Genomic DNA, 25,924 nt, shown 5'->3' with positions numbered 1-25,924 from the left:
GAAGCCAGCAGATCGTCCGAGTTTCGTGGCCGCGACCCGAAGCCCAGACCGTTGAGCCCCATTGCAGCCGGGGGTGAGGAGACGTCTTCGGGAGGGAGACCCAGGCTGCAGTAACTAGGTGAGGACAGAGGCACACATCTACGCAAACAGCCGAGGTTAGTGCACATGGTAAACCACAAGCCAGCTGAGCAGACTTCCGAGTGTGAGGCCTTCGCTGCAATGAGAAGAAGCAGGTGACAGTTCTGTAGACTGTCTGCTGTGGGAACATCCCCGGCGATGTCATTCGGTGCTGAGGCCTGAAAGGCAGGTGCAGACACCGTCTCTGACACAAAACTGAGTCATTGTATTGGAATTCGATATTCACAACTGGGCCTTGTGGTGTTTATTGAAACACACTTTTGCCCTGGCCGGTTTGGCTCAGCGGTTAGAGCATCAGCCTGCGGTCCAGAGAGACCTGGGTTCAGTTCCCGCTAAGGGCACGTACCTCGGTTGTAGTTTGTCCCCAGCCCTGGTTGGGTCATGTGGGTAGCAACCACTCAATGTGTCCCTTTTATGTCGATGTTTCTCTCTCTCTCTCTCTCTCCCTCCCACTCTAACTGAACAAAAAATGGAAAAATGTCCTCGGGTGAGGATAAAAAAATAAAAACTAAAAATTTTGCCCTGGCCAGTTTGGCTCAGCGGTTAGAGCCTCGGCCTGCGGTCCTGAGAGACCCGGGTTCGGTTCCTGCTAAGGGCACGTACCTCGGTTGCAGTTTGTCCCGGCCCTGGTCAGTCGTGAGGGTAGCAGCCACTCGATGTGTTCCTTTCACGTCAGTGTTTCTCTCTCTCTCTCTGTTCCTCTCTCTCCCTCCCACTCTACCTGAGCAAAGAATGGAAAAATGTCCTCGGGTGAGGATAAAAAAAAAAAAAAGAAACACACTTTTTTTTTCTTTCCTTAACATTTTTCTTTTTCTTTTTTAAATTTTTTTTCTTTTATTGATTTTGAGAGAGAGAGAGGAAGGGAGAAGGAGAGAGAGATAGAAACATCGATGAGAGAGAACATCGATTGGCCGCCTCCTGCATGCCCCCCACTGGGGATCAGGCCCACAACCTGGGCAGGTGCTCTGACCGGGAATCAAACCAGAAATAAGTAAGTATTGCATGGCTCGATGCGCAGCCACTGAGCCACACTGGCCAGAGAGATTATTCTTATATTTAAAGAGACTGTATTAAGTCTACTTTTAGTCTGGCTTGGTTATTTGTATAAATATAATAAGAGTACCAATTGATCGAATAGGCTTTCTCGAATTTGCTTCGTTGGAACTTACGTATTGATAAGGAATCTTTAGGTTGAGCTTAGTGAGCGGTCAGCCCCCGAGTGGAGAATCCAAGGCCACAGTTGCCATCAAGCTGGGCCTGGAGCACCCGTAGACTTGAGCCGTGTGCTCAAGGCCATGAGGTCCCCAACATGTCTTGAGGTTCCTTTATTGCCACCTTTTGGGAACACAACCTTCGCTCTGTCCCTGGAGAGGTTGCCAGGAACCATGTGACCAAGCAAGGTATGAAGCCATCTTTCTGTAAGTGCCTTTTAATGGACTTGGATCAGGTTTGAGAGCCAATCTCGATTCCTTAAGGCCTTCTAATACATTCAGAGTCCAGGCATGTCTCTCTTAGACATGGTATTCTCATCGAAGTCTTAGTCAATAAGAGTGCATACTTTGGAATTGGTCTTATTGAATTTATGCAAAGAAATAAGTAAGTATTGCTATGACTTACTCATTAAGAATTCTCAATTTCCAGAGAAGCTGAATAGACACTTCTCCAAAGAGATCACTTCTCCACATAGCTAGGAGATATATGAAAAAATGCTCAATGTCACTGACCATCAGAGAGATGCAAATTAAAATGACTATGAGGTATTACCTCACCCCTGCCTGAATGGTTACCATCAACAAATCCTCAAACAACGAGTGTTGGCGAGGGTGTGGAGAAAAGGGGACTCTAATACACTGCTGGTGGGAATGCAGACTGGTGCAGCCACTATAAAAAATAATATGGTGTTTCTTCAAAAAATTAAAAATGGAGCTGCCATTTGACCCAGTAACCCACTTCTAGGAATATATCCTAAGAAGCCTGAAACACCAATCAGAAAGAATATATGCACCCCTATGTTCATAGCAGCACTATTTACAATAGCTAAGATCTGGAAACAGCCCAAGTGTCCATCAGTAGATGAGTGGATAAAAAAGCTGTGGTACATGTACACAATGGAGTACTATGCAGCTGAAAGAAAGAAACACCTCGTCTTCTTTGAGATGACATAGAGGGACCTGGAGAGTATTATGCTAAGTGAAATAAGCCAGTCAGAGAAAGACAAATATCACATGATCTCACTTATCTGTGGGATATAATGAACAAAATAAGATGAGGAACAAAATAAAAACCAGAGACATGGAAGTAGGAAGCAGACTGGCAAACCTCAAAGGGAAGGGTGTTGGGGAACAGAAAGAGATAAACCAAAGAACTGATATGCGTATGTGCATGACCAATGGACACAGACTACCGTGTGAGGAAGGCAGGGGGAGGGCAGGAACGGGGAGGAGGGTATCAGTGGGGGGAAAAGGAGGGACATCTGTAATACTTTCAACAATAAAGAAATTTTTTTAACGGTGAAGGAGAAAAAGACTTTCTCAGACAAATAAAAATTGGGTGCATCCATCACCAGCAGATCTGCTATGCAAAGAATGTTTAAAAACATTTTTCAGGCAGAAGGAAAATGATATAGGTCAGAAACTTGAATCTGAAAGTTTCTGATTCTTCTAGAGAAAGGAAGAATTTTACAGAAAGAATGAATGTAGGTTAAAAAAAATTAAAACAGAATTGCCAATTTCTGGAGGGAGGAGGGAGGGAAGAAAAATCTCTAATGGGCAATTAGTATTCTGTAGATTGGCAAACACATTTCATAACTTTTAGAAACATAGGCTGTTTTATTGGCAAACATTAAAATTCACTGAGTCAGCAAACCACAGGTGAATCGAATTAAATTGACTGGCTTAGGTTGTTTTAGCTCAGATGACAGTTTCCTGACAAATCCAGAATAAAATTCCATGCCAGAGTGGGACACTCTCTAGGAGTGTGAATTGTATTGTTGTTCATTTTGGGGAGAAAAAAAAATCTCCTCCCTGGGGGTGGGAGAGAGATTGAAAAGCTGAGGCAAAGTGTGAGCGTTCTCAATTTTCTCTGGCTTTTTGGTCCTGTGCCAGGGCCTAGGGTCTGGTCAGGACCCCCACTAATGCCAGTCTTTGTGTCCAGAGACTCCTGTCCTGCCTCCCGTCCTACAGGGGGGCAAAGACCTCCTGAAATGGTGATGCAGTTTTGCCCACGTGTGGAGATTTACCAACACCAGTGTTGATCAAGCACCTTTGGTTGGATTTATATAATTCCTCATGGGTGATTCTGATGGCCTCTGATTTTATTGAAGGCGTTTTTATTTATTTATTTAACTTAATTTTATTTATTTATTTTATTTATTTATTTTTGTTACAGATGTTTCTCCTTTTTCTCCCATTGACACCCTCCCCCCGATCCTACCCCCTTGCACCCCAGTACCGTTGTCTATGTCCCTGGTTGCGAATACACGAATATAAGTTCTGTGGTTTATCTCTCCCCTCCCCCGTTCTCCTCTTCTGAGGTTTGTCAGTCTGTACCTCACTTCCATGTCTCTGGGTCTGTTTTGTTCATCAGTTTGTTTTGTTGATGATATTCCACAAATAAGTGAGATCATGTGATATTTGCCTTTCTCTGCTTGGCTTGTTTCGCTTAGGATAATACCCTCCAGGTCTCTCCATGTCGTCTGAAAGGATAAGAGATCTTTCTTTCTTACAGCTGCATAGTACTCCATTGTGTACGCGTACCACTGCTTTTTAATCCACTCAGCTATTATTGGAGGCTTTTAGAGAAAAAGTCTGGCGCTTTTCACTTGTGGCTGGTAGTTTCTCACTGTCTTCTATTTTTTTTAATAATCTCAGTCCCGTAAGAGTCTTGATAGGCCCGGCTGGTGTGGCTCAGTGGTTGAGCATCAACCCTGCACCAAGTGGTCACCAGTTTGACTCCCGGTCAGGGCACATGCCCAGGTTGTGGGCCTGATCCCCAGTGGGGGGTGTGCAGGAGGCGGCCAGTCCATGTTCTCTCTCATCAATGTTTCCATCTCTCTCTCTCCCTTCCTCTCTCTCTAAAACAATAAAGAAAAACAAGAGGCTTGACACCATGAGACTGGAAGGGACTAGTCTCTCTGTTGATATGACTGGTAGAAGTTAAAATGTCCAGGCTCTGGGTTTAAATTCTTTTCAGTCCGTTTTCCAGATGAAATAGCAAAAACCCCTTTATTTTTGTGAGCACCTGTACATTTGGGCCTTTTCCACTAACCATGCGGGGCAGCGATATTTCTATGAATCTAAGATATACCTGCGTCTGCGGAGTAAACAGCAGCACCGGTAACACGAGGCTGAGGGCAGCAGAGTGGACCGGCATGTCGCCTGGGTGTGTGGCCGGGGGCGGACCTCCGCCGAGGGGAGTCTCAGTGACCCCCTGCCCTTCCTCCACGGTGCAGAGGAGCCGGTTTCTGCCCAGCAACACGGTTGCCAGGGACCCTCCGTCGGCACCCAGCGGAGAGGGTGGGGCCGCCGCAGCCGGAATAACCGGTTTGAGGGGAAGGTTGACCGCTCCGGGCTTTCTGATCAGCCCCCCCCCCCCCCCCCCGCTCCTGCTCCCGGGGCGCAGACGCAGGCAGCACCCCAAGCCTGAGGGCTGAGGGAGAGAAGGGCACAGGTTCTAGGCAGTGTTTTGGGGAAACCTCAGTTTTCTGCAAACACGCCATTTCAGCAGAGGGGAGAAGAAAAGGCGTTTATTTTGCACACAACAGGGGACGGGGAGGGGGTGGCGCTGGGCACCTGGGCTGGGGATCCCTGAGGGCAAAGCAGGTGGCTTGAACACTGCGCAGTCTCAGTGAGCATCCCACCTCCCAGGGCTCCCCTCCCCCAGGCCTCCCCTCCCCCAGGGCTCCCCTCCCCCAGGGCTCCCCACCCCCAGGCCTCCCCTCCCCCAGGGCTCCCCTCCCCCAGGGCTCCCCACCCCCAGGGCTCCCCTCCCCCAGGGCTCCCCACCCCCAGGCCTCCCCTCCCCCAGGGCTCCCCTCCCCCAGGGCTCCCCACCCCCAGGCCTCCCCTCCCCCAGGCCTCCCCTCCCCCAGGCCTCCCCTCCCCCAGGCCTCCCCTCCCCAGGCCTCCCCACCCCAGGGGGCTCCCCTCCCCCAGGCCTCCCCTCCCCCAGGGCTCCCCTCCCCAGGGCTCCCCTCCCCAGGGCTCCCCACCCCAGGGGGGCTCCCCACCCCCAGGGCTCCCCACCCCCAGGCCTCCCCTCCCCCAGGGCTCCCCACCCCCAGGGCTCCCCTCCCCCAGGGCCCAGCTGAGCACCTTGGGGTGTGGGCTGGAGCTCCAGAGACCAGCCTGCGTGCCTGAGAAGCTTCGGGAATCTCCGCACCGACACAGAGTCCGAGCCGCTGGGGCCTGTGTGCACCCTTCCCCGAGGGGTCCCAGCCCGGACCACGGTGGCAGCAGCCAGGACGCCCGGCCCCGGCCCACCCACTCGCAGGGCTCGGGCAGCTGCACCTGCAGAGGCTGTGGTGCCAGCCCGGCCCTGGCCAGAGGTGTGCCAGGGCGCTTCGCCCAGGGCGGCCCTGGGTCTGACACTGTGGCCCCAAGGCCGCGAAAGGAGAAGGTGAACGTTCCCAGCACAGGGCTTAGAAAGGGGAAGACAGATCAGTGACGGAATTTCCGGAAGAGGGAGGCTCAATTCCGTGCCTCACCGGGCTCCCAAGGGCCTTGGACAATGGGCCCCTTTTCGGTCATTTGTCCGTGGTCCTGGCCACACATTCTGCAGGTCCAGGCTCCCAGCCTCTGGCTCCTAATGCTCACCAGTCCATCGCAGGAGAAGCAGGGCCCGGATGTTCTCACTGCTGCTGGGAGTGGGGTGGCTATTGTGATTCTTTCTTATTGATTTTAAAGAAAGGGGAAGGGAAAGGGAGAGAGAGAAACATGGGTGAGAGAGAACATCATTGGCCGCCTCCTGCCTGCTCCCCAGGAGGATCAGCCCACAACCTGGGCATGTGCCCTGACCAGAATTGAACCTGCGACCTCTTGGTGCAGGGTCAACGCTCAACCACTGAGCCACACCGGCTGGGCTACAACAGCTTTTTATCCATCACCTACTGATGGACACTTGAGCTGCTTCTAAATCTTGGCTATTGTAAATGATGCTGCAATGAACATAGGAGTACATATATAGTTTCAAATTGTTTGGGGTTTTTTTTGGATAAATTCACAGAATTGGAACGGCTGGATTATAAGGCAGCTCCATTTTAATTTTTGAGAGAACTCCACACTGCTTTCCACAGTGGCTGCACCAGTGTGTGTTCCCACCCAGAACACGGGGTTGTCTTTTCTCCACACCCTCACCAAAGCTCTTGTTTATTTATTGATGCAACCATTCTGACAGGTGTGAGGTGATACCTCGTTGAACCTTTTTTTTTTTTTAAGTATACACAGGACTTTAGATTTGATGTTCACATGTTTATACTGTAATGTTACATACTATAGAAAAGTGCATAGTAAGACACATAACTCCCATAACAGGTCAACCGCTAGGCAAAAGGTTCTTTGGATAAATTGTAATGACCATTTTATGTCAATGTACACCTTGGCTCTTTTTTTTTTTTGGTTACTGTAGGTCCTTGAATTGGTTTATTTTTGTTACAGATGCTTCTCCTTTTTCCCCCATTGACACCCTCCTCCAATGCCCCCCACCCCACAGCACTGTTGCCTGTGTCCATGGTTATGCATATTGCATATAAGTTCTTTGGTTTATCTCTCCTTCTCCCCCAAATCCCTGCCCCTCTGAGGTTTGTCAGTCTGAACCCTGCTTCTATGTCTCTGGGTCTATTTTTCTCATCAGCTTATTTTGTTAATTATATTCCACAGATAAGTGAGATCATGTGATACTTGTCTTTCTCTGACTGGCTTATTTCACTTAGCATAATACTCTCCGGGTCCCTCCATGTCATCTCAAAGGGTAAGAGATCTTTCTTTCTTAACAGCTGCATAGTACTCCATTGTGTACATGTACCACAGCTTTTTTATCCACTCATCTACTGATGGACACTTGGGCTGTTTCTAGACCTTAGCTGTTGTAAATAGTGCTGCTACAAACCTGGGGGTACATATATTCTTTCTGATTGGTATTTCAGGCTTCTTAGGGTATATTCCTATAAGTGGGATCACTGGGTCAAATGGAAGTTCAATTTTTAATTTTTTGAGGTAACACCATATTGTTTTTCATAGTGGCTGCACCAGTCTGCGTTCCCACCAGCAGTGCACTAGAGTCCCCTTTTCTCCACACCCTCCCAGCACTTGTTGTTTGATGATTTGTTGATGGCGGCCATTCTGACAGGTGTGAGGTGATACCTCATCGTTGTTTTAATTTGCATCTCTCTGATGATTAGTGACATTGAGCATTTCTTCATATGTCTGTGGTTCATCTATATGTCCTCTTTGGGGTAGTTAGCCCCTTTTTTCATTGGATTATTTGTTTTTTGGGGTTGAGTTTTATAAATTCTCTATAACTTTTGGATATTACCTTCTTATCAGAGATATCATTGGTGAATATGTTCTCCCATTCAGTAGGTTGTCTTTTTATTTTGGTGGTGGTTTCTTCTGCTGTGCAGTGCTCTTTAGTTTGATGTAGTCTCATTTGTTCATTTTATCTTCTGTTTCCCTTGCCTGAGGAGATATATCAGAAAAATTACTGCTACGGGAAATGTCTGAAATTGTACTGCCTATGCTTTCTTTTAGGATTTTTAGGATTTTGAGTCTAACATTTAAGTCTTTAATCCATTTGGAGCTATTTCTTGTGTGTAGTGTAAGAAGGTGGTCTAGTTTTATTTTTTGCACAAGTCTATCCACTTTTCCCAACACCACTGATGATTAGACAATCTTTAGTTCATTCTATGTTTTTGCCTCCTTTGTCAGTATTAATTGACTAGAAAGGCATGGATTATTGCTGGGCTCTCTGTTCTGTTCCATTTATCTGTAAGTCTGTTTTTATGCCAGTACCTGCTGTTTTGATTATAATGACCTTATCATATTGTTTGATATCGGGTAGGGTGATTCCTCCAACTTTGTTCTTCTTTCTCAAGATCACTGTTGCTATTCGGGGTCTTTTGTGGTTCCATATACATTTTTAAAACATTTGTTCTTGTTCTGTGAAATACTACATTGGTATCTTTTTTATCATAATTTTTTCTTTTAGTAGAATGTTCACTGATGAATGTAAAAGAATACCAGAACTACAAAAATCACCTCTTTACATCTATTTTAACAATGATTAATTCAGCTGAAAAACATAATCTAGCAAGTTAAATATTGATAAAGAACAATATTTGCATAGACTCAACATATCTTCCACAAATTACACATTAATTACAAAAAAAGTACAGTGGAGAGAACCTGACAGACACTTTCTTGATCAAGTGATCGCAGTCACTGTGCCCAGCATCGGGGCAAATCACAGTGGTGTCCCCCTTGACAGGAGACAACAGAATGTGGCTGCATCGTTCCGTTGATGTGTCTGCCCCAAAATGCAACAGCTCGTACGGAGAGAGAGCCTGCAGTCTACATGGCCTACAGTCTGCAACAATGTCAAGATCACGAAAGGCAAAGAAAGAGGGGAGAACTTTCTAGACTTACGGAATCTAAACAGCCAAGTGCATCATGGGAACTGGGCCTCTTTGCTATAAGGAACGTGGTTGGGATAACAGATGAAACAAGAATCAGGTCTTTGGATTGAGAGGTGATAATATGTTTTGTTTTGCTTTCTTTTTTGTGTTCTTCCAAATGATTTGAATCTATTTTCCTACATTTTCTTTTTTAATTTTCTTTATTGTTGAAAGTATTACAGATGTCCCTTCTCCCCCGCGCCCAGTGACCCCCACTTCCTTACTTCCAGCACCCTGCACCTTCACCCCACTACTGTCTGCATCCATTGGTTATGGATACATGTATATAAGTTATTTGGTTTATCTCTTCATGCCTCTACCTTTCCTATGAGTTTTGTCAGTCTGTTCCCTGCTGCCATATCTTTGAATCCATTTTGGTTGTCACTTTATTTTGTTCATGACAGTCCACATAAAGTGAGATCATGTGATACTTGTCGTTATCAGTCTGGCTTATTTTGCTTAGCATAATACTCTCCAGGTCCCTTCAAGCTGTCTCAAAGAATAAGAGCTCTTTCTTTCTTACAGCTGCATAGTACTCCATTGTGTACATGTACCACAGCTTTTTGGTCCACTCATCTACTGATGGATACTTGGGCTGTTTCCAGATCTTTGCTATTGTAAATATCTCTGCTATGAACATAGGGGTGCATATATTCCTTCTGACTGGTGTTCCAAAATTCTTAGTATATATTCCTAGCAGTGGGATCATTGGGTCAAATGGTCATGGATTGGAAGAATTACTATCATTAAAATGTCCATACTGCCCAAAGCTATCTATAGATTTAATGCAATCCCTATTAAAATAACAATGATATATTTCAAAGATCTAGAACAAATACTCCCAAAATTTATATGGAACCAAAACAGACCCAAAGAACTGGAGCAATATTGAGAAAGAAGTACAAAATATGAGGAATCACAATACCAAATATCAAATTGTACTACAAAGTCATTATAATCAAAACAGCCTGGTTCTGGCACAAGAACAGGCATGTCAATCAAGGGAACAGAACAGAGAACCTGGAAATTGGCCCAATCCATTACACGCAATTAATATTTGACAAAGGAGGTAAGGGCATACAATGGAGAAAAGACAGTCTCTTCAATAAATGATGTTGGGAAAACTGGACAAGTACATGCAATAAAATGAAAGTAGGTTACCAACTTACACCATCCCCAAGAATAAACTCAAAATGAATAAAAGACTTAAATGTAAGTCATGAAACCATAAAAATCCTAGAAGGATCAATAGGCAGCAAAATCTCAGACAGCTCACATAACAGAATTTTCACCAATACATTTCCTAGGGCAAGAAAAACAAAATAAAAAATAAACAAATGAGACCACAGCAAACTATACAGCTTCTACACAGCAAAAGAAACCGGCATCAAAATGAAAAAGGAGTCCATTGCATGGGAGAACATACTTGCCAAAGATATATTGGATAAGGAGTTAATATCCAAAATATATAAAATACTCATACAACTCAACAAAAGGAAGACAAACAATCCAATTAAAAAATAAACAGAGGACCTGAATAGGCACTCCTCCAAAGAGGACATACAAAAGGTCAAGAGACATATGAAAAATTGTTTGACATCACTAATCATCAGAGAAATGCAAATTAAAACAACAGTGAGGTATCACCTCACACTTGCTAGAATGACTACCATCAACAGATTAACCAACAAGTGCTGGCGAGGGTGTGGAGAAAGGGCACCCTAGTACACTGCTGGTGGCAATGCAGACTGGTGCAGCCTCTGTGGAAAACAGTATGGAGTTTCCATTGGTATCTTGATAGGAATTGCATTCAATCTCTAGATTGCTTTGGTTACCATGGACATTTTGATTATGTTAATTCTTCCTATCCATGAACATGGTATATGCTTCCACCTATTTATATCTTCCTCATTTATATCTTCCTGCATTCAGTGTCTTTTATATTCTTGATTAAATTTATTCCTAGGTATTTTATTCTTTTTGAAGCCATTGTAAAGGGGGTTGATTTTTTTAGTCTCCCTTTTTGATAGTTCATATTGGTGTATAAAAATATGACTCATTTCTGGATATTTATTTTGTGTCCTACTAATTTACTGAATTCATTTACCAGTTCTAGTAGTTTTGGGTGGAATCTTGAGGGTTATATGTATACAGTATCATGTCATCTGCAAATAATGACAGTTTTACTTCTTACTTTACAATCTGGATGCCTTTCATTTTTTTCTTTTTGTCTGATTTCCATGGCTAGGAATTCCAGTCCTATGTTGAATAAGAGTGGTGAAAGTGGACGTTTCTGTCTTGTTCCCAATTTTAAGGGAAACACTTGTAGTTTCTGCTCAGTGAGTATGATGTTGGCTGTAGGTTTGTCATATATGACCTTTATTATGTTGGAGCATGTTCTCTCTATTCCCACTTTGTTGAGGATTTTTATCATAAATGGATTGTAGATTTTATCAAATGCTTTTTCTGCATCTACTGATATGATCATGTGTTTTGTATCCTTCAATTTGTTTATGTAGTATATCAAGTTTATTGTTTTATGGATATTGTACCATTTATCCCTGGAATAAATCCCACTTGATTAGAGTGTATTATCTTTTTAATAATTTGCTGTATTCAGTTTGCTAATATTTCATTGAGAATTTTAGCATCTCTGTTCATCAGGAATATTGCCCTAGAATTTTCTTTCTTTTTCATGTCTTTCTTTGGTTTTGGAATTAGGATGGTGCTGGCCTTGTAAAATGAGCTTAGGAGTCTTTCCTCCTCTTGAATTTTTTGCAGTAATTTGAGAATTATAGGTGTAAATTTTTTGTTTCTTTTGTAAAACTCACCTGTGAAACTGTCAGGTGTAGGGCTTTTGTTTGTTGGGAGGTTTTTTTATTGCAACATTTCACTAGTTGTATATTCCGATTCTCTGATTCTTTCTGATTCAGTTTTGGAAGTTTGTATGTTTCTAGGAATGTATCCATTTCTTTCAGATTGTCCAATTTGTTGTCATATAGAAGTTCCTAGTATTTTAAAAAATACTTTGTATTTCTGTGGTGTCAGTTGTTACTTCCCTTTCATTCTGAGTATATTTATTTGGGTCCTTTCTATTTTTTTCTTGATAAAAGTGGTTAGTTTGTCAATTTTATCTTTTCAAAGAACCAGCTTTTGGTTTTTTGGATATTTTGTATTTTTTCATACTCTATTTTATATTTTTCTGTTTTGATCTTTATTATTTTCTTTCTTCTAATCATTCTGTGTTTTGTCATTCTTTTTCAAGTTCCTTTAAGTGTAAAGTTAGAGGTTTTTTTTGTTTTTGTTTTTTAGCTTTTTCTTGTTTCTTGAGGTAGGCCTGTAATGCTATGCATTACCCTCCTAGGACTGCTTTCCTTGTGTCCCATAGATTTGGGGTTGTTGTGTTCTTATTTTCATTCATTTCAAGGTATCTTTTGATTCCTTCCTTGATCTCATCGTTAACCCATTCATTGTTTAGTAACGTTATTTAGCATTCATGTCTTTGTGTGCCTTTCAGTTTTCTTCTTGTTATTAATTTCAAGTTTCATAGTGTTATGGTCAGAGACAATGCAGAGAAGATGCTTGATATGATTTCAGTCTTCTTAAATTTATTGAGACTTGTTTTGTGTCCTTAACTCTGCTCTATCCTAGAAAATGGTCCATGTGCACCTGAAAAGAATGTATATCCTGCTGCCTTGGTGTGGAATGCTCTGAAGATATCACTTAAATCCACTTAATTTAGTGTGTCATTTAAGGTCATCATCTTCTATTGATTTTCTGTCTGGAAGGTCTATCCATTGATGCCAATGGGGTGTTAAAACCCCCTACTATAACTATTATTGTCAATCTCTTCCTTTATGTCTATCAAGATTTGCTTTACATATTTCAATGCTCCTGTCTTGGGCTCATAAATGTATACAATATTTATATTGTATTATTGGATTGATTCATTTACCATTATATAGTGTTCTTCTTTTACTCTTACTATATTCTTGATTTTAAAGTCTATTTTGTTAGAAGCAAGTGTTACAACCCCAGCTTTTTTTTTTTTTTTTTTTTATTCTTTTCCAATTGCATGAAATATTTTTTTTTATCTCTTTATTTTTAGTCTGTGTATATCTTTTGTTCTGAGGTGGACCATACATAACATGGGTTGTGTTTTCTTAGCCATTCAGCTACCTTATTATGTCTATTGATTGATGCATTTAAGCCATTTACACTTAAAGGGATTTTTGATAGGTACGTATTTATTGCCATTTTATTTTTTAACTATGTTTCTGTGGGTTTTTTTACTTTTTTCTTCTTCTGCTGCTTCTTAAAGCAATTCCTCTAACATTTCTTATAATGCTGCTTTGGTGGGAACAAACTCCTTTATCTTTTTCTTCTCTGGGAAGCTTTTGTTTCTTCAGTTTTAAATGATAGCCTTGTTGCATAAATTAGCCTTGTAGGTCTTTGTTTTTTATCGCTTTGACTGTTTCATGACAGTCCCTTCTGGCCTGATATATTTCTGTTTCTCAACTGACAGTCTTAAGGAAGCTTTCTTGTAAGTAACTGACTGCCTTTCTCTTGTGGCTTTTAAGATTCTCTTTTTGTCTTTAATTTTTGGCATTTTGATTATGATGAGTCTTGGTGTGAGCCCCGTTGGGTCCATCTTGTTTGCGACTTCCTACACTTCCTGGACTTGTATGTCTTTTTCCTTCACCAGGTTAGGAAATTTTAAGACATTGTTTCTTCAAATAGATTCTCAATCCCTTGCTCTCTCTCTCTTCTCCTTCTGGTGTCTCTATTACGTAGATATTGTTACACTTCGCATTGTTCTAAAGTTCCCTTAAACTATCCTCATTTTTTAAAAATATTTTTTCTTTTTGTTGCTCTGATTGGGTGTTTTTTTTTTCTACCCTGTCTTCCAAATCACTGCTTTGATCCTCTGCGTTGTCAACCTGGTGTTTATTCCTCCCAGTGCATTCTTTCAGATGTGGCATCTGCATATCTGACTGGTCCTTTTTTATGCTTACTTTTTTTTTTTTTCATGCTGCTGAGCATCATTATAATCATTACTCTGAACTCTATATCTGATAAATTGCTTACCTCCGCTTCATTTAGCTCTTCTTCTGTAGAATTTTCTTGTTTCTTCATTTGAGGCCAGTTTCATTTTCTCTCCATTTTAGTTGCCTGTTTGAGTTGGTTTCTGTGTATTTGGTAGATGTACTATGACACCTAGTCTTGGTAGGGTGGCTTTATATAGTAGGTGACATGTGGAATCCAGTGGCACAGTCTCCCTGATCACCAAACTGGGTGCTCTAAGAATCTCTCTTGTGCATGTTGTGTGGGCCTTCCTGTTGTAATTGTGTCTTGATTGCTATAGCCCATTTGTGCTTGGGCTCAATCCTCAGACTGGCTGACAGTGAAGCTCAACCCCCAACACAGCATGCAGGTTCTGATCTCACAAAACATAATTCATCTCAGTAGGGTTTGGTGCCTGCCAATATCTCCTTGTGGAAATGCTGCTTGTGATGTTCCTTGCATCCTGCTCTGTTGTGTCTGAAGCTGGCCACTGGGTATTTAGGTTCTGGGCCTCTTCAGAGAGACTCTGGTGCAGGCCAGTATCAGACACCGTTTGTGCTTGGCCCTGAGCAGCCTGTTTGGAACTATCAGTGAGCCACAGCTGTGGCTGCCTCTGCTGGCCCTGGGTATGTGTGGAAAGGACCAAGCTGTGAACCAAAATCTAGTGTTACTAGCCCCAGGCTTAGGAGCAGGTTAGGCAAAAACTCAAAGCACCCAGGAATCCGCCTCTGCCTACAGGTTGTCTATTCATCTCTGTCGTTAATTAGCCTCTGGCTGTAGTCGGGGTGTAAATTCCACAGGGTGGGGTGAGAGAAATTCCAAAGGATGGGCTATGCTTACCCCCAGGATAATTCTGCATGGATGGAAAAGGTCTGCCTAAGAAATACAGTTTCTGCAAAATAGGGAAGTATCTCAGCCCAAGGATCCAGATGGCTATTCTCTTAGATCTCCCCACAGAGCCACCAACTCCTCATTCTCCTCACATAGCTCTAGTTCACTCTGCCCTCCCTGCCAGAGCCCAAGGTGAATGGCTGCAAATGTATTTTCTGTGTTGGCCCTTTAAGAGGGTGCCTGCATTTCTGGCCATCTCTCTCTGGCAGACAGAACCCCCACTACTTTCACAACCAGATGTTATGTGGGCTCCTTTGCCAGTTCTGGTGCTCTGAGCTGGGGAGCCTGGTTTGGGACTTAGTTCCCAGACTTCTCAGGGAAAACCCCCCACTGCTGAAATATCCCCTCAGAACTTCAGCTGCTGCCTGTGGGAACCCAGCCAGCCCTGTTGTGCGTCTGCACTTCCTCCCAGTCTTGGTGTGGCTTCCTCTGTAACCCTTGGTTCTAAGACTCCTTTCCAGCTAGTCTTTAGTTGGTTTTTCATGACGATTTTTGATGTTTTAATTTTCATTCCAGTTTGGTCTTGGGGGAAGGTCAATGTCGCTTCCAACTATTCTGTTGCTACCTTGGAATCCACTTTTTTTTTTTTCTTTTTTCTCAATCCTCCACCCCCACAAAATCTCTACCACCAGAGCTGCCTGCCTGGTCTCCGTCTGTGAGTCTGTGTTTATTTTGCTCAGAGGTTCAGTTTGTTCATTAGATCCATATATGAATGAAATCATGTGGTTCTTCTCTTTCCGTGATTGGCTTATTTCACTCAGCGTAATGTCTTGAGGTCCTCTCCCCTCACCTTCTCGCTCATCCTCCCAACCACTCTCCCCTTCATTCATACTGTCTGTGAGTCTGTTCTGTTTTGTTTTTGTTTGTTCATTTATATTGTTCTTTAGATTCCACATACTAGTGAAGTCATATGGCATTTGCTTTTTTCTGCCTTACTTATTTCACTTAGTGCAATACCCTCTAGGTTCATCCATGTAGTGACAGATGGTGTGATTTCTGTCTTTTTTACAGTCAAATAACATTCCATTATATATATGTACCCAATTCTTAATTCTATCATCTATTGATAGTCTTTCAGGTTGCTTCTATATCTTGGCTATTATAAATAATGCTGCAACAAACATAAGAATGCATATAACTTATCAAATTAGTGTTTTGAATTTTTTTGAATAGGTACCAGAAGTGGAACGGATGGGTTATAAGTTAGTTAATTCTATTTTTACTTTTTTTGAAACACCCCCATACTCTTTTCTGTAGTGCCTTCACCAATTTGCAAACCCACTAACAATTCATGAGGGTGCCCTCTGCTCCACATCCTCACCCACACTTGCTGTTTGCTGATTTATTGGTGATAACCATTCTGACAAGTGTGAGGTAATATCTTCTTGTTGTTTTAAGTTGCATTTTTCTGATGGTTAGTGACATTGAGCATCTTTTCATATGTCTATTGGCTGTTTACTGGATTCATGTATCAGTTCTAGGAGTTGTTTTGGTGAGATCGTTAGAGTAAAGATATGCAGTATCTGCACAGTTTACGTCTTCCTTTCCATTTGGATGCCTATTATTTCTTTCTCATCGTGAATTGCCATGGCTATGACTTTCAATATTATGTTGAATAAAAATTGTAAAAGTGGACATTCTTGTCTTGTTCCCGATCTCAAGGAAAATGCTTTTAGGATTTCACTGTTGAGTATAATCTCGGCTGTGTTTTTGTCATATATGGCCTTTATTATATTAGATGTATTCCCTGTATTCCCATTTTGCTGAGAGTTTTTATCATAAATGGATGCTGGCTTTTGTTAAATGTTTTTTCTACATCTATTGATATGAGCATATGATTTTTATTCGTCATTTTGTTTATGTGGTGAATGCCATCAATTGATTTGCAGATATTGAACTAACTTTTCATGCCACAAATAAATCCCACTTGTTCACTATATGGTTTTCTAAATGTAGTCTTGAATTCAGTTTCCTAACATTTTGTTGAGAATTTTTATATCAACTCTCATCAGGGATAGTGACCTATAATGTTCTTTTTCTTGTAATGTATTTGTCTTGTTTCAGGGATCAGAATAAAGCTGGCCTCATAAAATAAGCTTGGGAGTCGCTCCTCCTATTGAAATTTTGGAATAGTTGAGAAGAATGAGTGTTAATTCCTTTTTGAAATTTTGGTAAAATTCCCCTGTGAAACCATCCAGGCCAGGACTTTGGCTGTGTGGAAGGTTTTGAATACTTATTTGATTAATGAAACCAAGAGCTTGTTTTTTGAAAAGATAAAGAATTGATATAATACCTTCAGCCAGGCTCATCAAGTAAGAAGTGATAGGACTCCAATAAATAAAACCATAAGTGAAAGAGAAAAAGTGACAATTGACACCATAGAAATACAAGGCTTCACGAGGAAATTCTACAAACAGTGACATACCAACAAGTAGGACAATCTGGAAGAAATAATTAAATTTCTAAAAACATACAATCTTGCGAGCCTGAATCAAGAAGAAACAGAAAATCTAAACTGACCAATAGCGACTAATGAAAGCAACTTGGTTATCAAAAATCTTCCTATAAGTAAAAGCTCTGGACCATGTGCCTTCCCAGCTGAATCGTACCAAACATTCAAAAAAGGATTAATACCTATACTCTCAATCTATTCCAAAAAACTGAAAAGGAGAAAAGGTACCCAACCTCTTTATAAGACCACCGTTAGCCTGATACCAAAATCAGACAAAGACACCACAAAGAAAGAAAACTATAGGACAGTATTCCTGATGAATATACATGCAGAATCCTCAACTAAACATTAGTAAAATTAATTCAGCAATACATTTAAAAGATTATACAGTATAATCAAGTGGGACTTATTACTTACTGGATTGCAAAGTTGGTGCAGTATCTGCAAATCAATACACCACATGAATAAAAGGAAGAATGAAAATTACACGATAATATCAACAGATGCAGAAAAATCATTTGACAAACTCCCAAATCTATTTATGATAAAAACTTTCAGTCAAATGAAAACACAGGGAGCATACCTCAATATAATAAAGACCATATATGACATCTTTTACTTAAAGATCAGGAACAAGACAAGGATGTCCACTTTCACCACTTCTATTCAACATAACATTGGAAGCCATAGCCACAGCAATCAGACAAGAAACGGAAATAAAGGTCATCAGAATTAGAAGGGAAGATGTAAAAATGTCATTGTTTGCAGATGACATGAAACTAGAGAGAGAGAAACCAAGATTCTACCAAAAAATATATATATATTAGTACTAATAAAGGAATTCAGTAATGTGTCAGGATACAGTATTAACTTTCAGAAATTGGTTGCATTTTTATACACCAGTAAAAAAAAAAAAAAAAAAAGGTATCAAAAAAAGGAATTAAGAAAAGAATCCCATTTACAATGGCACCAAGAAAATAAAATACCCAGGAATATATTTAAGCAAGGAGGTAAAAAGACTTGTGCATAGAAAACTATCAGACATTGAAAAAAGAAACAGAAGATACAATAAGTGGCGGCAGATGGCCAAGGATGCCCATGCTACCCAGAGAATGTAGATTCAATGCCATCCATATCAAAATACCCACAGCATTTTTCACAGATCTAGAATAAATAAGCCCTAACATTTCTGTGGAACCACAGAAGACCCTGAATAGCTTCAGAAATCTTGAGAAAGAAAAATAAAGTTAGAGGTACTATAAATCTAGAGTAATCAAAATAGCATGGTACTATAATAAAAACTAAAACATATATTAATGGACCACAATAAAGAAAACCCAGAAATAAACCCATGCTTATGTGGTCAATTAATCTATGACAAAGTTGGGAAGACTATACAATAGGGTAAAGACAGTCTCTTCAATAGAGTTGGGAAAACTGAACAGATACATGCAAAAAAGAAAAGAAAAGAAACTAGACCACCAACTTACAACATATACAAGAATAAACTCAAAATGTATTAAAGACTTAAATGTAAGACCCTAAACCATAAAACTTATGGAAGAAATCATGGACCATAAATTCTTTGACATCGCCCTTAGAAATGGTTTCTAGGATGTGTCTCCTCGGGCAAAGAAAACAAAAGAAAAAGTTAAAAATGAGAGTAAAAAAAAGTTGCACAGCAACAGAAACTGTCAACAAAACTAAAAGACAACCTACCGATTGGAAGAATATATTCACCAGTGATATATCTGATAAGAGGTTAATATCCAAAATTTATAAAGAATTTATACGAGTGAAGAATTAAATTTACTCATGCTTTTTTTCAATGCTAATTCCCGCCCTGGCTGGTTTGGCTCAGTGGTTGCAGCATTGGCCTGCGGTCTGGAGAGACCCGGGTTCGGTTCCCACTAAGGGCACGTACCTCGGTTGCAGTTTAGCCCCGGCCCTGTTTGGGTCATGTGGGTGGCAGCCACTCGATGTGTCCCTTTCACGTCGATGTTTCTCTCTCTCTCTCTCTCTCTCTCTCTCTCTCTCCCTCCCACTCTATCTGAGCAAAATATCAAAAAATGTCCTCGGGTGAGGATAAAAAGTAAATTAAAAAAAAAATGCTAATTCCCACCTTGAGCAACATTATGAATATAATTTTCCTTTTGGGGTACCCGTCTTTCTTCCTATTCATCCCCTTTCCTACCTGTCTGGCACAAATCAGCAGACTTTCTTATGTCCCTTAGGCAAGTAAGTGATGCTTCCCCAAACATATCTAATTGCTGCCTATAATTATTAGCCACTTATTATCAGCAGTAGAAATTTATGTTACCTTTTCCAGGGTGTTTTACACGTTCTTTTCAAATATGGAATTTAAAGTGTAATTTGCCTTTGTTGGAGAAACTTCTAACACCAGTAAACAGTAAGAATGTGTAAATGCATTCATTATGTATTAGTTTAAAAGCACTATACCAGATTCAACATATAATTCTTCTAGTATAAACAAACACCTTAAAAATTCCTTTGCTGCCCTGGCCGGTTTGGCTCAGCGGTTAGAGCGTTGGCCTGCGGTCCGGAGAGACCCGGGTTTGGTTCCCGCTAAGGGCACGTACCTCGGTTGCGGTTTGTCCCCGGCCCTGGTCGGTTGTGCGGGTGGCAACCACTCGATGTGTCCCTTTCACATTGATGTTCCTTTCTCTCTCTCTCTCTGTTCCTCTCTCTGCCCCCCACTCTACCTGAACAAAGAATGGAAAAATGTCCTCGGGTGAGGATAAAAAAAAAAAAATTCCTTTGCTATGGTTTGGAAGAAAATCAAGCATCACTACGATGAACTGTAGGCGTTGCACGGATTGCACTGCAGTTCTCGGTTTTAAGGGCGTGAACAGGAACGTGACCTGGGTGATCCAGGTCCTTCCATTTCGGCTCCAGCTCCTCTGGGCAGCGTCTAAGGAAATGGAACAAGGCTTGGCCGTGGTGAACGAGAAACAATAAGATGCTAATTCTGTGTCCAGAAATGATCAGACTCTAGGCTACCAATGAAATCAAATAAAAATTGGTCAGGGAGCTTATACCAAGTAACGTATCTATAGGAGATGAATGTTAATAGCTCTCTCCAAAACAGCAGACTCGGTAACATTTGATGGATAGAGTACAATCTCAGCAAAAATTATTCTTAGTGCCTAGAAAGTTTAACTGGAAATCCATGCGTAATACATGATTTTTAAATGATAGTTCATTAAAATCACAGGATGAAATATTAATCTTAATTACGAGTGGCATATTGATTGACTTCGTCACTCTTTATTACGCTGTCAAGTGTTAAAACTGTGTTCTAAGATCAATTTTTCAGTGACTGAAATAATAGCCACCCTTAGAAAATACCATCTCAAAGGACTTCGCTTGCAAGGTCCCTCTGCTGTGGTTAACAGATTGTGGGGGGTGCTAACTACGACACAGTGGGAGTCGAATAATTTGCTTCATTGATGGTTTTCTTGATATATATATGCATGTATGTGTGTATATGCATGTGCACGTGTATATGTATGTGTACATATATATGTATGTGTTTATGTATGTGTATATGTATATGTGTGTATATGTATCTGTGCATACACACATGTGTGTGTACGAGTATATGTATGTTTGTGTGTATCTGTGTGTGTGTGTGTGTATGTGTGTGTATGTATATTTGGTGGTTCGGGTCTTCATTTTTATTTGAAGAGTTCACTTTAACACCATGATAAAGAGATAAAGTATAGTTACCATGACTCCGTGATCCCCTAACTCATGTACATGGTCCTTGCTTCCAGTTCAGTGAGAAAGGTGCCGGCCTGGTGTCAGGAGCCCACAGGGAATCTGAAGGCTGTGGTGGGCCCTGTCCTTGTCCCGCCGGGCAGAGGACCGTTGCACTTGTCTGCTGTTCTGCAGACCCGTTTGGAGATTAGATAGGATCCATTGTTAGGTGATCTCGGGCGCCTCAGCTTTGTCTGGGATGCAGTCAAGTTGACAGAGAAGAAATGCAGGAGATGCCACATTTTACTACTGCAGAGCCATTCAGAGGTTCAAGGACTGTTGAGGGAAATTCGCTTTATTTCTCTGAGTCTTTATCTTCGTCTCTTTCTTCTGTTCATCGTCTACCCACCATTCATCTAATCACTCACACATCCATATACATTGAATTACGGGGGAGAGTGAAAATATTACATAACTTTTATTGTGAACCTAACCCAATGTCTAAAATGTGGTAGATGCTCAATAAATAAATAGTATTTTATTCTCCCTGACCCTCAGTCCACCTTCGTAACACCTAAAAGAGGTAAGTATAAATTTTAAGCAAGATTTTCATTTCAACTAATTATATTTGCTTCCAGATCTTTCCTACTATTTTCTATTTATCTATATATAAAAATTAAAAATCTTAAAACCATATTATTCGTAATAGCCCCAATTTGGAGAAAGCCCAAATGCCCGTCAACTGATGACCAGGTAATAAAATGTGGTATATGCACCCTGTTGGATGTCCTCCGGTAATAAAGCATTAAAACTTGCTCCAACATTGAAAACAGTGTCCTGCGTGAACGGAGGTGTCATACGAGACCACAGATTGTATGATTCCATTTGTATGAAATGCCCAGAATGGGCAAATACATAGAGACTGAAAGTAAGCTGGGGTGACTGGGGACTGGGCAAGGGGGGGATTAAGAGATTGATTGCTAAGGGTTTGGGATCCCTTTGGGAGGTGATGAAAACGTCCTGAGATGTATTATGGTGGAAGTTTCGTGACTTTCTGAATCTATGGAATGCCACTGTCCACTCTAAGTTGGTGAATTATATGCTCTATGAACTGGATCTTAAAGCTGCTATGAAACTACAAGGACTGTGTGGGTGTAGTATAGTCAAAACGATACAATGTATCTTAAGGGTTTCTGCTACATATCTTTTGTTGCACATGAAGGTAGGAAAGTAACCACTATGGAGCTGCTTCCAAATTAAGTGCTGTTACTTCTTTTCCTCAGTGATTATTCAGAATGTTCTGCCGGTGGCTGGTGCAAAAGGAAGCTCATTTCGCTAACAGTGCAGACTGCTGATAGATGTGATTCCATCGTTGTAGGTCTTGAACCTTGTGCAGTCGTACGTGACCCTGCGGGTTCCCCTGTACGTCTCCTACGTGTTCCACTCTCCCGTGGGCGTGGGAGGCTGGCAGCACTTCGACCTGAGGTCGGAGCTCCGGCTGACGTTTGTGTACGACACGGCCATCCTGTGGGACGACGGCATCGGCAGCCCCCCGGGGGCCGAGCTCCAAGGTGGGTTCGTGCCAACGTGCAACACACGCCTACTACCGGAGAGGACCGTCTGTAGTAGCTAGAAGTCGTAAAATCAACTTTCGGTGTATTCATTTTTATACTGAACATTTTCAGATGATTTTGTTTCTGTCATGAAAAAAAGTTTATTTTAAATCAGTCATATCGGTGCCTCGAGTTTTGTGTGATGCGTGACTGTTAGATGTAATATCTACATTTCGTGGACACGTAACTCTCAGTCCATTCATTCTAGGTGATTGATTATTTATATGTTACACAACACAATTTGTATATGCCCCTAGATTCTAAAAAACGGGTAGAGGAAATATCCATTGGAAATAACCCAAGAGAAAACATTACACATTTTTGTTTCTGAACACGGGAGGTGTGTTTTCAAGTCCCAGATTCTAATTCTGACTCTACAGCTAATTAGCTGTGAGACCTTGGACATACTGACCTCTGTGGCACTCAGCGTGTTCTGAAAGATGGACTAGACTTCTAATATTCTTTCTCTTTTAAATTTTGATTATTCGTTGACACTTAACAGGATGTTTTGGAATCGTGGTGGTAAGTGCCTTCACTAGGGGGCCCATGAGCATCTACAGAATGTGGTTCCAATTTCCATGCCAAGCTCATAATTCACAGTCCCCAGCAGACAGCTAATTAATGCATTAGTGGAGTTCGTGCTACCGCTCTGATTCTTTGTGGGTCTGAGCATCATGCCCACATCGCTTTTCATGAGCTGAAGGGAAGACTCTGTTGATAGTTCATCCCCAAATCTCCCGTCTTACACAGATGAAATGACCTGACAGCCCTGTGTCAGGTCATCTGTTCAGCCTGAACAATTATTCTAGATTGTTCAGCACATTTTAATTCCACAGTTTGGCTCCTGCCTCTCTGGTCACTCGGAACTGTCCTGATAATACCCTTGCTAGAATGCTTACAGCTGAGGTGACCCTGCCGTGTGGCCCAGGGGCGGAGCGGCGCCCCTGCACCGGGAGGCTGGAGGTTCGACTCCGTCGGAGCACGTGCCCCGGTACAGGCTCCGTGCTCAGTAGGGCGCGCGCAGGAGGCAGCTGATGGAGGTTTCCATCTCTTCCTCCCTGCCCCTTCCTGTCTCTGAAATCAGTAAAAACACCAGGTGAACGGATCTGAATTCATTTTGAAAGCAATCGTGTACATCGGCAGTGCCCGTCACCGGCATCTCCACCCGTGTGCCCTCTCCCCTGCAGGCTCGCTGTACCCCACCAGCATGCGCATTGGGGAGGAGGGGTGCTTGGTCGTGAACTTCAAGACAGAAGCCAAATTCCACGGCTTGTTTGTGCTCTCACATCCGGGTAAGCCCGTCACTCGGGAACTTCCACTCCGCGACCACAAGGCAGTGTTTTTCCACGTTCACGCGTGTTTCAGCTTCCGTGTGAGCTCTGAGGCCCCGGGTTTTAGGGGATCGCATGTGCGCAATGACAGCGTGAAGCCTTGATCACTGTTTGGCTACGTCTCGCACTCTGCAGAATCATCAGCGTCTATATAGACTTTTTTTTTTTTATCCTCACCCGCGGACATTTTTCCATTTTTTGTTCAGATAGAGTGGGAGGGAGGGAGAGAGAGAGAGAAACATCGACGTGAAAGGGACACATCGAGTGGCTGCCACCCGCACAACCAACCAGGGCCGGGGACAAACTGCAACCGAGGTACATGCCCTTAGCGGGAACCGAACCCGGGTCTCTCTGTACCGCAGGCCGACGCTCCAACCGCTGAGCCAAACCGGCCAGGGCTTTTAGAGAAAATAAAAAAACGGTTTAACTAAATGTGAAAGAAAACTCCACTGAGTTTATTTAAATGAAGTTTTCCTTCAAGAGCATAGTAACCACGATCCCCTCTTCTACTTAAGTTCCGCGGAACAGAATAATTGAATTATACTGCGTTTGTTCAACAGGACTTCTCCGTTCACAGCTGTTTTTCTGGTACAGCCAGAACCCTTTACAATAGAGCCAGAAGTAACACCGCTATTGTACTTACGTTTCCCACATGTTACTTTTTTCTTAATCCTCACCCCAGGATATATTTTTTTTTCCATTTAACTTCAGATGAAGTGGGAGGGAGGAAGGAGAGAGAGAGAGAGAAACATCGATGTGAAAGGGACACATCAATTGGTTGCCTCCTGCACAACCCCAACCAGAGCCAGGGACGGAACTGCAACCAAGATACATGCCCTTGACTGGAATCAAACCCACGACCATTTGGTCCGCGGGTCCGACATTCAAACCGCTGAGCCAACCCGGCCAGACCCATTACCTTTCATGATTGGCTATGAGATTTTACTGACTGGTGGACTTAATCTGAATATCAGTCAGGTAGCAGTCGCTAAAGTCCCATGTCAAAGCCCTTTCTTTTTGCATGAAGGACATTTCACTAGAAATAATTTTCGTTTCACTCTCAATATTACGCAAACGGTGTGTGTGTTTTACTGGTGAGCCAAGTAATGCCCGGCTGGTGGGGACATCGCTCTCTCACTGTGTCCCGCCTCCGTCCTCCAGGGGGAGCTCTAAGCCAAGGCGAGGCCACTGCTGAAAATTCAGGCCCAGAAAAAGGGTTCTTGGTCATTTTATGAGGCTGAGCTACAAGAAGGGCAAAACCAAAAAATAACAATTTATCTTTAGTATAATTGACAATTCTGGAAAATAAGGGTTTCCTAGCCTCAGTTTTCAGCCAACGTGTCTACCTTTCTAATACACCGAGTCTTTGTTTAGACATGATTGCAGGCAAGCTCATTAAAGGTGATCCCATGTGCAAATTGGTTTCCCCCAGCTGTGTGGGTGCTAATAGACAGGAAGTTCAGCTAACAGCTTTGGTGCAAATAGATGCATTCACATCAGGCCGTGTTGTGCTGCTTTGCCCCCTGGACGGTACCCTTGAATACGCGAGCATCTCTGCACGGTCATGGGCAGAATTACACAGTGACAAGCACCAAGTCAGGGATCAGAAGGTACAGGGCCTTGCTGTGTGATCTTGGGAGAGTCCCAGCTTCTCTATCTGCAGCATGATAAAATCGACCCTGGTACTTTGCAGGCTTATTATAAGAATAAAAGCAACTAATGTATTTCAAGTGCTTTGAAAACTCGAAACTGTTATGCACTCTTTTAACCACCCTGCCGTTGTTGTTGTCGGCGCTTTTCTAGGCTCCTTCACGAGCTCAATGATCCTGTCCGCGGACCATCCAGGACTGACGTTCTCCCTGCGCCTGGTGCGGAGCCAGCCGACCTACAACCAGCCGGTCCAGCAGTGGACTTTTGTCTCTGACTTTGCAGTGAGTGACTGGGCTCCGATTGAATGTTCCCTGTCTGTTCCCTCTGATTGCACCTCAGATTTTTAATACCGCCCCCCTTCTGCCCTGACTGGTTTGCTCAGCAGTTAGAGCATCAG

General features: G+C 42.4%; 1 protein-coding gene across 1 annotated transcript in view; it reads left to right on the top strand.

Moving 5' to 3' along the window:
• The window catches only part of FREM2 (FRAS1 related extracellular matrix 2), a 261,505-nt gene that overhangs the window by 219,418 nt on the left and 16,163 nt on the right, over positions 1-25,924 (top strand). Inside the window, exons 17-19 of the mRNA XM_036250166.1 lie at positions 22,312-22,504; positions 23,734-23,838; positions 25,681-25,808. Coding sequence (XP_036106059.1) covers positions 22,312-22,504; positions 23,734-23,838; positions 25,681-25,808 — 426 coding nt within the window. The remainder of the gene's footprint in view (positions 1-22,311; positions 22,505-23,733; positions 23,839-25,680; positions 25,809-25,924) is intronic.

Source organism: Molossus molossus, unplaced genomic scaffold, assembly GCF_014108415.1.
Source record: "Molossus molossus isolate mMolMol1 unplaced genomic scaffold, mMolMol1.p scaffold_m16_p_9, whole genome shotgun sequence".
Classification (NCBI taxonomy): domain Eukaryota; kingdom Metazoa; phylum Chordata; class Mammalia; order Chiroptera; family Molossidae; genus Molossus; species Molossus molossus.
Note: the sequence above shows the minus strand (reverse complement) of the source record. Positions and strands in the feature narration are given on the sequence as shown.